We start from the raw sequence: 12,381 nt of genomic DNA, 5'->3' as shown, positions 1-12,381 counted from the left end.
AGCCTCGCCTCAATCCGCTCTCTGTCATTAAGCAACCTTGCCCATAGCTGACGTGAAGACGCCATTAAATTACATAAGGCGATATTGTCCAAGTTCTTATAATTCTAAACCATTGGCTACTGAGAAAATCAACGCATGCCAACTAAACTGTGTCACATTATACACATTTACCTTTACATTTTCTTACGTCATTCTTGTGAAGGGAATGAAATCAATGTAGGTATGTACATAGTCTAGACTGGATTTCTTAAGCTAAGTTGTATAGCCAATAGGATTACAGCGCCAATACGAATATCTTGATATGTAATAGCTATTAAAATATTATCTTGGCTACTGTATAATGAGCCGGGCTTCGGTTCCCAACGCATTTGTTCTTGTATGTGTAATAAAGTTTCCAAAATAATATCTATCCTTAAAAAAGGGGATACACTTGCTTGCAGGCGTTAAATATGAAACGATACTATTACTATTTTAACTACTATTGCATTATATAGGCCTCGAAGTTTGTAATGATATCTGAATGATTCACAAAAAGGGTATCTACAGTAATTTTCTACAGTGCCTTTTTTATTACAGTAAAATGACATTATTTTCAAATATGTTTAAACTAATATAATTACTTATAATAAAAATATAATATATAGCGCAAGTGGATCCGCGAGGTATACCTAGTATGTTAAATGTTTATATAAAAGTAATCTAAAATCAATCGGTGATTTATAAGAAATGAAAGCCTATAATTGTAATTAGATCACAATGAAGATGGGTCATGTAACTTAATATAATTAATTTCGATATTTATTCTCAAGATAATTGAAACAAGTTTTTTGGAGCTCACAGTCTGCTTGGTTAGATGGTAACAATATATACATATACATAAACAGCAAGGGATCCTATTTCTCTTATATGGAACCCTTCACAGTATGAACCTATATACGAAATTTTATTTTATTACCGTGTTACTAATAACAATAGCTGTTTTTTTTTTCTCCCATTTCTTGGCCTGCACGGTTTGTGCGTCAGCCATGCAAAAAGGTTAGGAAGTGTGTTAATGGATTTAACAATAGCTGTTATTAAATCGTATGTCACTATTGTCACTGTCAGACCGCACCAAATGTCAATTAAGTCAACCAGAACAGTCAGATGATGTGTATTTACATTGCAGTTCAAGTTTAAATTTTATTCCTAATGTACTGTTAACCGTCTTTTTCGAACTCAAGTCGTATACCTAAAAATCCGATGGACCGAAACAGAGCTAAAGATGCTTCAGAAGGGATCGCTGTAAGTATAAACTTAGTTTCTCTCTTCGTTATTCAAGACCATTTCGCTCATAGAAGTTCATAATGTTTTCTTGAATAACATTAGCAATGTCTATTATTTTTAGTCAATTAATATGTATACCTTGAGTCAGTTTAGCACCATATTAATCTAAAGTGACTCAAAAGAATGGGCGTGGTGCAAACGTGGTTTTAGAAGTACATATCATTAATGAACAGAATAATAATCGTTGGAAAAGTTCACTTGAGCAATAGAAGTTATAAGAAAAGCGTTTTTTTAAATCCATTACATTTTCTTACCTACTCAAATTTTTTTTTTTCGTTTCTGTACATAATTTATAATTGAATTATCATTATTGAATCATTTACAGCCTATGGGCATAACTGCATTAAATGAGACAGTTTTAAGTAACCAGCCAGAGTCACGATACGAATGTCCTGTTTGTTTAAACTGGCTTAGAGATCCAGTAATCACAACATGCGGACACAAGTTTTGTAAAAGCTGCATTACGTCATGGCTACAGTAAGTGATAATCTTGATATAGTATTAAATTGAAGTCTTGAACTAGTGAATGTCAAAGTTTAAATAATGATTTATTCTTACTTCTAGAGAAGTCATGCATTTGAAGGTTGGCATTATGCATTGCAGAACACATGACTTCCCTATTTCATGCAGTGGTATTTACTTTGTACGTCCATAGTCTCTAGTAACAACTGAACAGTAGCTAGCCTACATACACTATTAGGAAATGAAATGATTTCTACAAATAAGTGATACCTTATATTTACAGAAACAGTGGTCACTGTCCAATCGATAATATTAATCTAAGTATGAAAGTGGATATATTTCCTGATAACTACACTAAAAGAGAAATACAAGAACAAAGAATGAACTGTCCATTTTCAGCTAAAGGTAAATAATTAAAGTCTTTGTTTAATTATAAATTCTCTTAGGATTTTTTTAAAAGATAAAAAGTTTGTGATTACAATGACTATAACTAGTCAGGTCATAAGTATTGTCACACAGTAAAAACTTTTCTTTTAGAATGCTGGCCAAAAAAAAGTTTATTGAATTCAAATTTCGAATTGTTCATGAAAATAAAAATGTATACTTTTAGAATTTTACTCATTTTTAAATATGGAGTGGACGCTTAAAGAAGACCGTGTTACAGTTATTGCGTTGCATCGTTGCGGTTACGCGCCAATTCAAATTTTTAACATACTGAAAAATTTGAATATAACCAAAAGATTTTTTTTTTTTTTTTTTTTTATTGCTTAGATGTGTGGACGAGCTCACAGCCCACCTGGTGTTAAGTGGTTACTGGAGCCCATAGACATCTACAACGTAAATGCGCCACACACCTTGAGATATAGTTCTAAGGTCTCAGTATAGTCACAACGGCTGCCCCACCCTTCAAACCGAAACGCATTACTGCTTCACGGCAGAAATAGGCGGGGCGGTGGTACCTACCCGTGCGGACTCACAAGAGGTCCTACCACCAGTAATTACGCAAATTATAATTTTGCGGGTTTGATTTTTATTGCACGATGTTATTCCTTCACCGTGGAAGTCAATCGTGAACATTTGTTGAGTACGTATTTCATTAGAAAAATTGGTACCCGCCAGCGAGATTCGAACACCAGTGCATCGCTATATACGAATGCACCGGACGTCTTATCCTTTAGGCCACGACGACTTTAAAAGATTCGTTTATCGTACCATCAAACGATACAATGAAGACTCTAGTGTACATGACAGGTCAAGAAGTGGTCGCCCTCGGTCTGTTAGGGCTCCAGCAGTGATAAAAGTTGTGAAGGCGCGAATTCAAAGAAATCCCAAACGTAAGCAGAAACTGTTGGCCCTTCAGATGGGGTTAAGCAGAACCACGGTGAAAAGGGTGTTAAATGAAGACTTAGGGCTTCGGGCATATCGAAGAAAAACAGGACATCGTTTGAATGCTCGTCTAATGGACCTGAGGCTGAAGAGATGCCGCGCTTTGTTGAAGCGGTACGCGGGAAAAAAATATCGGGAAGTTCTTTTTTCGGATGAAAAAATTTTTACCGTAGAAGAGAGCTACAACAAACAAAATGATAAGGTGTACGCACACAGTAGTGAAGAAGCGAGCAACCGTATTCCGTGTTTCCAACGAGGTCATTTTCCATCCTCGCTCATGGTATGGTTGGGAGTTTCTTATTGGGGCTTAACAGAGGTACATTTTTGTGAGAAAGGTGTAAAAACGAATGCAGTTGGGTATCAAAATACAGTCCTGACGAACCTTGTGGAACCTGTTTCTCATACCATGTTCAATAATAGGCACTGGGTATTCCAACAAGATTCGGCGCCAGCTCATAGAGCGAAGAGCACACAAGACTGGCTGGCGGCGCGTGAAATCGACTTCATCCGGCACGAAGACTGGCCCTCCTCCAGTCCAGATTTGAATCCGTTAGATTACAAGATATGGCAACACTTGGAGGAAAAGGCGTGCTCAAAGCCTCATCCCAATTTGGAGTCACTCAAGACATCCTTGATTAAGGCAGCCGCCGATATTGACATGGACCTCGTTCGTGCTGCGATAGACGACTGGCCGCGCAGATTGAAGGCCTGTATTCAAAATCACGGAGGTCATTTTGAATAAACTTTAGTGTCATAAGAATCTATGTTTTGTTAAGTTCATTTGGTATATGAATGGTTACATAATGAATAAACTTGTTTCAATTATTTTACATTAAACATGTGACAGAATTTATGACCTGACTAGGTATAGTGTTGATAAAGTTTTGAACTTATTATACTAATTATCTAAGTGTTGGTTTCCTTACAAAACTTTTTTTTTTTTTGAAGTGAAACTTCCTTATCGGCGTTGGAAAAAAATTTACCGTCACATTTTTCGGTTACGCGTCACATTTTTCCGTTACGCGCCATCTTTTAATTAACGGCTGTATGTTCTGAAGTATGGATGCGCATTTGAGAAACCGACCTCATGTCTCAAGGTGGGTCACGGAATACATTTTGTAATTGCAATAATCCCAGGTAACCCACTTAATATCACGTGGACCGTGCTATTATTGTTATTACGTAAAATAATAGGAAGAAAAGTACCAGGGTATTATGATATCAAAGAGATGTATTATTATAACTTTACTCTGACGTACAGCCTTCTTTATTAATTAACGGCTGTATGTTCTGAAGTATGGATTCCGATTTGAGAAATTGACCTCATGTCTCCAGGTGGATTACGGAAATCATTTTGTAATTCCAATAATCTCAGGGAGCCCACTTAATAATATCACGTGGACCGTGCTATTTATTACTGTTATTACGTAAAATAATAGGAAGAAAAGTACCAGGGTATTATGATAGCAAAGAGATTTATTAATAATTAACGGCGGTATGTTCTGAAGCATGGTTTCGGATTTGAGAAATCGACCTCATGTCTCAAGGTGGGTCAAACTTCACGAACCTCAGGAACCCCATTTAACACCACGTGGACCGTGCTATTATTATTAATTTATAGGAAGAAAAGTACCAGGGTATTATGATATCAAAGAGATGTATTATTAAAATGCTGTAATAATCTTAGTAGCAAAAAGGTAAAGTGAAATAATTGTATTATTTGTATTCATGTCTATGATAATAAAATCCTTTTGTTTAAACTTTATCTAATTTAACTTTATTTAACCAATTTCTAGAAAGTTGCATGTAGATCATTTTTCGAAAAATAAGGCCATAAACAAGTTTCACTTCTTACGTGTGTACACTAGTACACGCACACATTTTTTTTTATTGGCCTTGTAGGCAGACGAGCATACGGCCCACCTGATGGTGAGTGGTTACCGTCGCCCATGGACTTCAGCAATGCCAGGGGCAGAGCCAAGCCGCTGCCTACAAAATTGCCTACTTACATTATACTCACATTATAATACTTTCAGAGTAAAATATAACACTAACTTGTTTTCAAGATCATGTTATTTGCAGGATGTACAGTAAAAGTAACCCCCTTAGACTTAGATGCACACATAGCTGTGTGCGAGTACAATCAACCGGAAACATCTTCACAACCAGAAATACACATCCCTTGCTCATTCAAGCCAGCCGGTTGTAAAGAAACATTTGATAGTCAAGATGAAATGAACCAACATTTGAATAATGATACCCAGAGTCATATGAATGTAAGGATTCTTTTTAATTATTTTTTTTGCTGTTGTAATCAGATCATACAGCCTAACTGATTAAGTAGATATGGTCACTGACGGATATCAAATAAGACAGCCATAGCCAAGCTGCCTATTGCTACTGATGATGTTGTTAATTGGTGCTTATAAATATTGAAATACTAATATCTAGAGACATCAAACCATATCTCAATTTTATTACATAATGCTTTCCCACCCTTAAAACCAGATTACTTGCCTACTTTGCGCATGCAATAGACAGAATGGTGTTAATTGCTAGTAAACTCACAGTGCAGTAGTACCACTGGTGATATTTGGCAAATATTTTTAAAAATCAATGTTATGAGCTACCACATATTAATCATGATGAAAACAAGGAGGGACATATATCCAGAATGTTGTGTTGTGGACTTCTTAAATAAAATCAGATGTTCAAAAAATTTTTTTCCTTTCTAGTTACTCATGAATGCATATTCAGAAATGAAAATCAATAATGATATGTCGAATGCTAATATGGACACTAAAGAACAAGAGGCGATGGCTCTGTGGGACGCACCTGATAAAGATGGCAATCAAACATCATCCCCACCACTTAACAATACCAGTGCACTAATACGGTAAGAATATTTTTTATCAGTTGAACTTTACGCCCCCTTGATTCAACAACTACTGAAGCCATTACACCATTTGATTTCAATTCCACTGAAATTAAATGACTAATTAAAAAAAGTACTGGGTTTTCAAATAAATAATAAAATTATATCTTAATAATAAAATGTAGTGATTTTAGTTATTGACTTTCTATAATAATGTAATGTATTAAATTTTGTATTAAATATTATATATCTGACTTAAACATTTTACAGAGCTCTATATGAACGTGTTGTCGTACTTGAACAAAGGAATCGCGAACAAGACATAGTCATAGCAAATATTTCGAAGCAACTCTCGGCTTTTGCCGTAGCCAAGATGAAACAAAACAATGAAATGTTACTGCGCTACTGCATGGGAAACTATGTGTGGAGAATCGATAACTTCAAAACGAGACTTGACGCCATGCTGAAGGACCATTACAAAATGTTGTACAGCCCTGGATTCTATACATCACCCAACGGTTATAGGTAATTTTGATTTGTATGTCCTACATATTATAGTGCCCACTGTTTTTTTTTTTGTAAATCATTTTTAATTTCAACAAAAACCTATTATTCCCTTAATTATTTAGTTCTATATTAATGAAACTTTTTTTTTATTGCTTAGATGGGTGGACGAGCTCACAGCCCACCTGGTGTTAAGTGGTTACTAGAGCCCATAGCCATCTACAAAGTAAATGCACCACCCACCTTGAGATATAAGTTCTAAGGTCTCAGTATAGTTACAACGGCTGCCCCACCCTTCGCATTCCTGCTTCACGACAGAAACAGGCGGGGTGGTGGTACCTACCCGTGCGGACTCACAAGAGGTCCTACCGCCAGTAATGAACTCCTGTCAATAGACTGGAAACAATAATCATGTTGTAATGCATCGACAGATTTTGTGTCCGGCTGAACATTTCACCGCAGAACACCCACTTCTTCGCTCTGCACGTGCACTTAATGAAGACCGAAAACGACGACTGCCTCGAATGGCCGTTCAACGGCAGGATATCGTTCGTCCTGGTCAACCAGGTCTACCCGGAGCTGTCCCAGCGCGACACGATGATGTCCAACACGAACTTGAAGGCGTTCAGTAAGCCCGCCACGGAGATATGCGTGCGAGGATTCGGCTACACGGAGTACGCTGTCCTCGGTGACGTCATTCGCAACGGCTTTGTCAAGGACGACGTTCTCATCATCAGAGTCAACATCAAATGCGTATGACATGAGGAGTGATTTTTTTGTTACATTCCGTTTGACTGTATAAGTATAAAATTGTGGAAAAAATCATTGAAAAAAACAATCAAACTTTAACATAATTTCTGAGATTTTATATTTCAAAAACCTTTGGTGACATATCTCTGCGATATGACACTACACGCTGACAAACTGAAGTCTTGAAACTATTTCTCATTAAAAGGTTGTTATTACCAAAACTTATTGAATAAGCTAAATAGTTATAGTCCTAATACTTACTAGGTAATGAGATCAAATTTCAAATAAATCGATATGAATCTCCATTATTTACATATGAATGCAATATATTATTTGCATATTTAATAATAATGTCTCATTATTATCATTAAAAAGTATTATAGATCCGTCCGTATCCTTAGCTATAATATTTAACTAGTTTTAAGGGTAATTTAATTGGTTTTTGAATTTTTAAAAGTATTGTCTAATCCGTGCTATGTCCATTTATATGTTACTGTATTATTCTCTCGCAAGCTTAATCAAATGCATAATATCTATCGAGGGGTGAAAGGCTAAGTGACATTTTTGCAACTTTACCGGTGAGCCGTGTAGTTCAAAATTGAAAAAAAAAACCTTTCAATAAACTTCATCTAATTAAATGGAATAAACTTAATTGGAGTTCAATGAAATATATCGAACTGCTGATACTAATAATATCAAATAAAACGCACCTTTAATTGAGGCCATCAGCGTAAAAGTGGCCTAACCCACAATTTTTGAAAATTGGTGCTTATAAATTGCAATGTATTTGAAACGAAATAAATTTTGACGCAAAACAGGCCTATCCTTAGTTTCAGCGATAGATAAAACAGGTGGCTTTGTAAACATTATTTTCGCGCGTATTGTTTTTACCTACGAACCAGTGTAAAAGTAAATTAAAACCTCGATATCTCCATACTACCTAAGGTAGGCTTAGGCCACTTTTGCGCTGACGGCCTTAATTATAAAGATAAATGTCGCTAAAACAACCTTTCACCCCTCGATATGGTTATTTCCTTTTAGTGCAGCCTTTACGTTTTATCGATTTCCATATCGACAAATTCCTAACCATGTTTTCAATTCTAAATACAAAGTGAAAGGGTTAAATTCGACTCGTTTAACTATACTTGGGCCATTACAAACGTGCGAACTCGTAAAACATTACGTCAAAGGGATGTGACAATGCCGCGCAACTCGATATCGATAAAGGGATGCCGCTCGGGTTCAGGTAGTCAGATGACGTGCTCGTTGATACCTGGTACACATGATAATTTTAGGTTGTAAGTGTGTGTAAAAATTGTGTTAGTTATCATTAGACAATCCTACGCGAACCATGGAAGCATTATTCGATAACTTTTTTTGTTAAAATTAAATAGCGATATTAACGCCCAAACTCGTTCGGTTATTTATAAAGTGTTGATAGGGTTTAACGAATTAAAAATTGATCCGAAAAACATCTTTTTTAAAATTAAAATAAATAACGGCTTTTTTGGTAATTATATTGATATAAGTTTTATTAACACAACCCCAGAAGTGTGAGCGAGAGATCCGATATAAGTCTGAGCGAGAGGTCTGATAAAAATGATTTATGACTCAGTTCGCACGTTTGTAATGGCTCAAGTATATAAAGTGATAGATTACTGTAGTTGTATTAAAATGTAATCTTTTATACAAAAAAAACATTCCAATAAGTGCCTGTTTTAATTAGAGATAAGACTTATTTATTGCTATCGTGGACCAACCCTATCACGCGGGTATTTTAATGTTTTTATGGGGTTAGCTCATTAACAGTGGCGTATTCGAAGATTCAGCGCCTTGGGCTTTTAAGGTATCCCGCAGCCCTTTAAATCAATTGAAAAAACTAAAACATTTGATTACAAAATAAAATCTTGCAGTCCCTTGTTTGTAATAGTAAAGTCGATCAATCTTACAAACCAAACTAGTTTTGTTAAGAGGTTTTTATTTTATTTTTAATTTCAGCCTCATAAAACCACGGCAAAACTGAGCGCTGTTAAAGACAAGAGTAACCATTGCGTTAATACCTTTTTGGGTCAGTAAATATTTAACATATAATGTTATATTTCACTTTATTAAATACTGAATTTATATTATTGTTAACACAAATTATAATTGCATTACAAAATAATTGGTTTTATTTTTCAATTGTTCACGAGACACGAATTCGGAAGTTTTAATTGAATTATACAAGAGCTGTCCCGCCCTCCGACCTATACGTATGACTGCTATAGTCCACTCGCGGAGCAGGAGGAATTTCGTAAAATTTTAATGACCTCTTTACCTACTGACAGTGGTCTCAAACATTTTTGTATTAAGTGCGTTTTACACAAAATGTTTGAAGGAGAAAAAATTACTAACTTGTTAAATACCACCACCCTACCTATTTCTGGCGTGAAGCAGTAATATGTTTCGGTTCGAAGGGTAGGGCAGCCGTTCTAACTATACTTGAGACCTTAGAACTTATATCTCAAGGTGGGTGGTGCATTTATGTTGTAGATGTATATGGACTCCAGTAACTACTTAACACCAGGTGGGCTGTCAGCTCGTCCACCCATCCAAGCAATAAAAAAATATTGTTAATATGTATGTATAATAAATATATAATAAATTATTTATTTATATTTAATATTATAACAGTTATAAAAATCGAGTTACAATTCGGCAGATATAAAAAAATGAGAATTCAAAATCAGAATCCGATACCTCTGTATCTGAGTTACTGCTTGCCTTACTCAAGGACAACATGCAAACAAGAATAAACCTTAGTCTTAGGTTTACAATCCCTGAGGACGGCGGTCATTGCATCTGTGCGAGCGAGACTCATTATATTTACGCGGGAGTGACAAAGACAGGTAATAACAGGATAACGTACGAAATTCTTCCCGCTCCGCAACTGGACTAGAGAAGCCCTCAAGAAACCAATCGACAAAGAGCGCATGCGCAATGACGTCTACGGTGAAAAAATTAAAAAAATCTCAAAAATGTATTTTTTTTCTGCTATATCTCATAGCAAACTAATACTGATACAGTTGCAAGTACCTGTAGTCCTCATTCTAATTACTTTGTTTCCATAGCTTAAGTTTTAATGACTATATACGCATTACAATTTCCAGATTACCAAGTGCAACATATAGGTATTAATAAAAAAAAACACATGTAATTTATTGCAAAACTTGATTTATCGGTATTGATGTCTTACAAAATATTCTCAATAATTATTAAAATATAGGAATTTAGTCTTACAGAGCTACTTACATAAATCTAAATTATCATGCACTAGCTTATCACATTTTCACAAAAAGACACAGTTTTATGGCCTGCTAACATTAAACTTTCCTGAAATAATAGTTTCTGGAATATCTTTTTGAATAATTTAGAAGTATTAATTAAAGTTTCTAAAACTTATTAAATGTGATTCAACACAAACCTTACAAGTACTTTGAAGAGTTGTTCGTACAGTTTAGTTACACGCCTGTTACCAGATGGCCATAAATGAGATCCGAAGCCGTATTCATTTATTTATACTAAATTAAATATTAACAATCATTCAATTATAATATGTAGACTATAAATTTCTTTTAATTTTGTTAATTTAAGTCAAACGGTGGTTCCAATAATGTTTCAGTCCGATTCTCAAAATTACTATTTGCATCGCTCTTCCATTCGATCAATAATTCTAATTCTGATAGTATTCTTCTAAATTACTAAGCATGCAAAATCTAATTAAATCAAAGAAAAACAAACTAAGCTACTCGATTAAGTAGTAAGTACTAGTTTTGTGATAACTCTTATTTATATTTATTAAATACGTTTAAAAAAGTCATACGACTAAATAATTACATATTAAATTACATTTCAAATATTATTTAAAATTATCAAATCAATACAGATCTTAAAAAATTATTTACTTTGTTTATTCCTTTATTTGTCTTTTATATCGACATTTTATATATATAAATATTTAGATAATAATTTTTTTTTAAACAATATACTTAAACTGCCCAAAAATATAAAAAAAAGGACAATGGAAAGTTTCCGTTACATACGCAGGGAATTATCAAGTAGGGAAGACCTTCGAAGGAAGCCATTTTATTCAAACCATAGATTAAATTTAGCATACATATCAACTCTATTTTTCACTCACACACTTGAGCTGTTTTTTTCTCATAAATAATTTAAATCAAGCTTTAAAAGTTTCTTTTGGAATGTAGCTGTTTGATGAAATAATTGTTTTGGTATACAAATTATGCATGCATATAATTTAATTTTTTTTAATTCTATGCTAACCTTGTCTATGCAAGCTCAATAATTTCTACGACACAATATATCACAGTTACGGTAAACAAATGCATTTAAATGATAACTAGCTGGTTTCAAATACGTTGTACGTATGTAATGTTTGCTTTTATACCAGGACTTTTTTTTGGGTTCTAAGAATGTTCTAGATTCTGTTCATTTGTGTTCATGAAATTGTACAAAAAATGGCAGAAGTAACGATAAGAGAAGTCATTTATTTCTCTTCTGATAATTTTACATTTATAGCCCCTTTGCGATACCCGGAATGATAGTGAACTAAAATGAACGTTATTATTTTTATTTATTTCAAATTATGTTAATGGTTGGAAAAATTATGACAAATTTTCGTAAACAAAATCTCTGTGAAACTATCAGAAAAATACCTTTTCTTATACACTACTTCAGTCAAATAATGACATATTTTTCGTGATAAAAAACTGAGTAAATTAACATATTTGAAACTACTCACCGCTCCTCAAACTATACGACAATATTTTTGTTTTAATAAACTTACATTGGCATAATGAATAAAATTTAATAGTAACAAGCCGCTACATAATAAACAAATCAAATAATATTACTCGTATAGCGATTACAATGCAACTACATATAAGCTTTTTTCAAGTAAAAAGTTCTACTAAAATGTATTTAGTGTTACATATTTTTTTAATATGACAATATTCTAGATCAAATGTTGTGTACTAACACTGACTGTATGATTTACCTGTGTAATTTCTTAAATTTATTAT

General features: G+C 34.1%; 1 protein-coding gene across 2 annotated transcripts; it reads left to right on the top strand.

Moving 5' to 3' along the window:
* Positions 1-1,072: 1,072 nt before the first annotated feature.
* On the top strand, positions 1,073-9,464 carry LOC100862757 (TRAF6). 2 transcript variants are annotated; one of them, XM_012691657.4, is made up of 7 exons: positions 1,073-1,281; positions 1,649-1,800; positions 2,069-2,190; positions 5,254-5,447; positions 5,907-6,067; positions 6,317-6,571; positions 6,982-9,464. In XM_012691657.4, exons 1-7 carry the CDS (start codon positions 1,240-1,242, stop codon positions 7,307-7,309), a joined length of 1,254 nt encoding a protein of 417 aa, XP_012547111.1. In that variant the 5' UTR covers positions 1,073-1,239; the 3' UTR covers positions 7,310-9,464. The 2 variants fall into 2 exon arrangements, with proteins under 2 accessions (XP_012547111.1, NP_001243915.1); NM_001256986.1 differs by lacking the exon at positions 1,649-1,800 and having other exon boundaries at positions 1,262-1,281; positions 6,982-7,309.
* The last annotated feature ends 2,917 nt before the right edge of the window (positions 9,465-12,381 follow it).

Source organism: Bombyx mori, chromosome 13 (genome assembly GCF_030269925.1).
Source record: "Bombyx mori chromosome 13, ASM3026992v2".
In the NCBI taxonomy this organism is placed as follows: Eukaryota; Metazoa; Arthropoda; class Insecta; order Lepidoptera; family Bombycidae; genus Bombyx; species Bombyx mori.
This window is presented reverse-complemented; position numbering and strand designations above follow the sequence as displayed.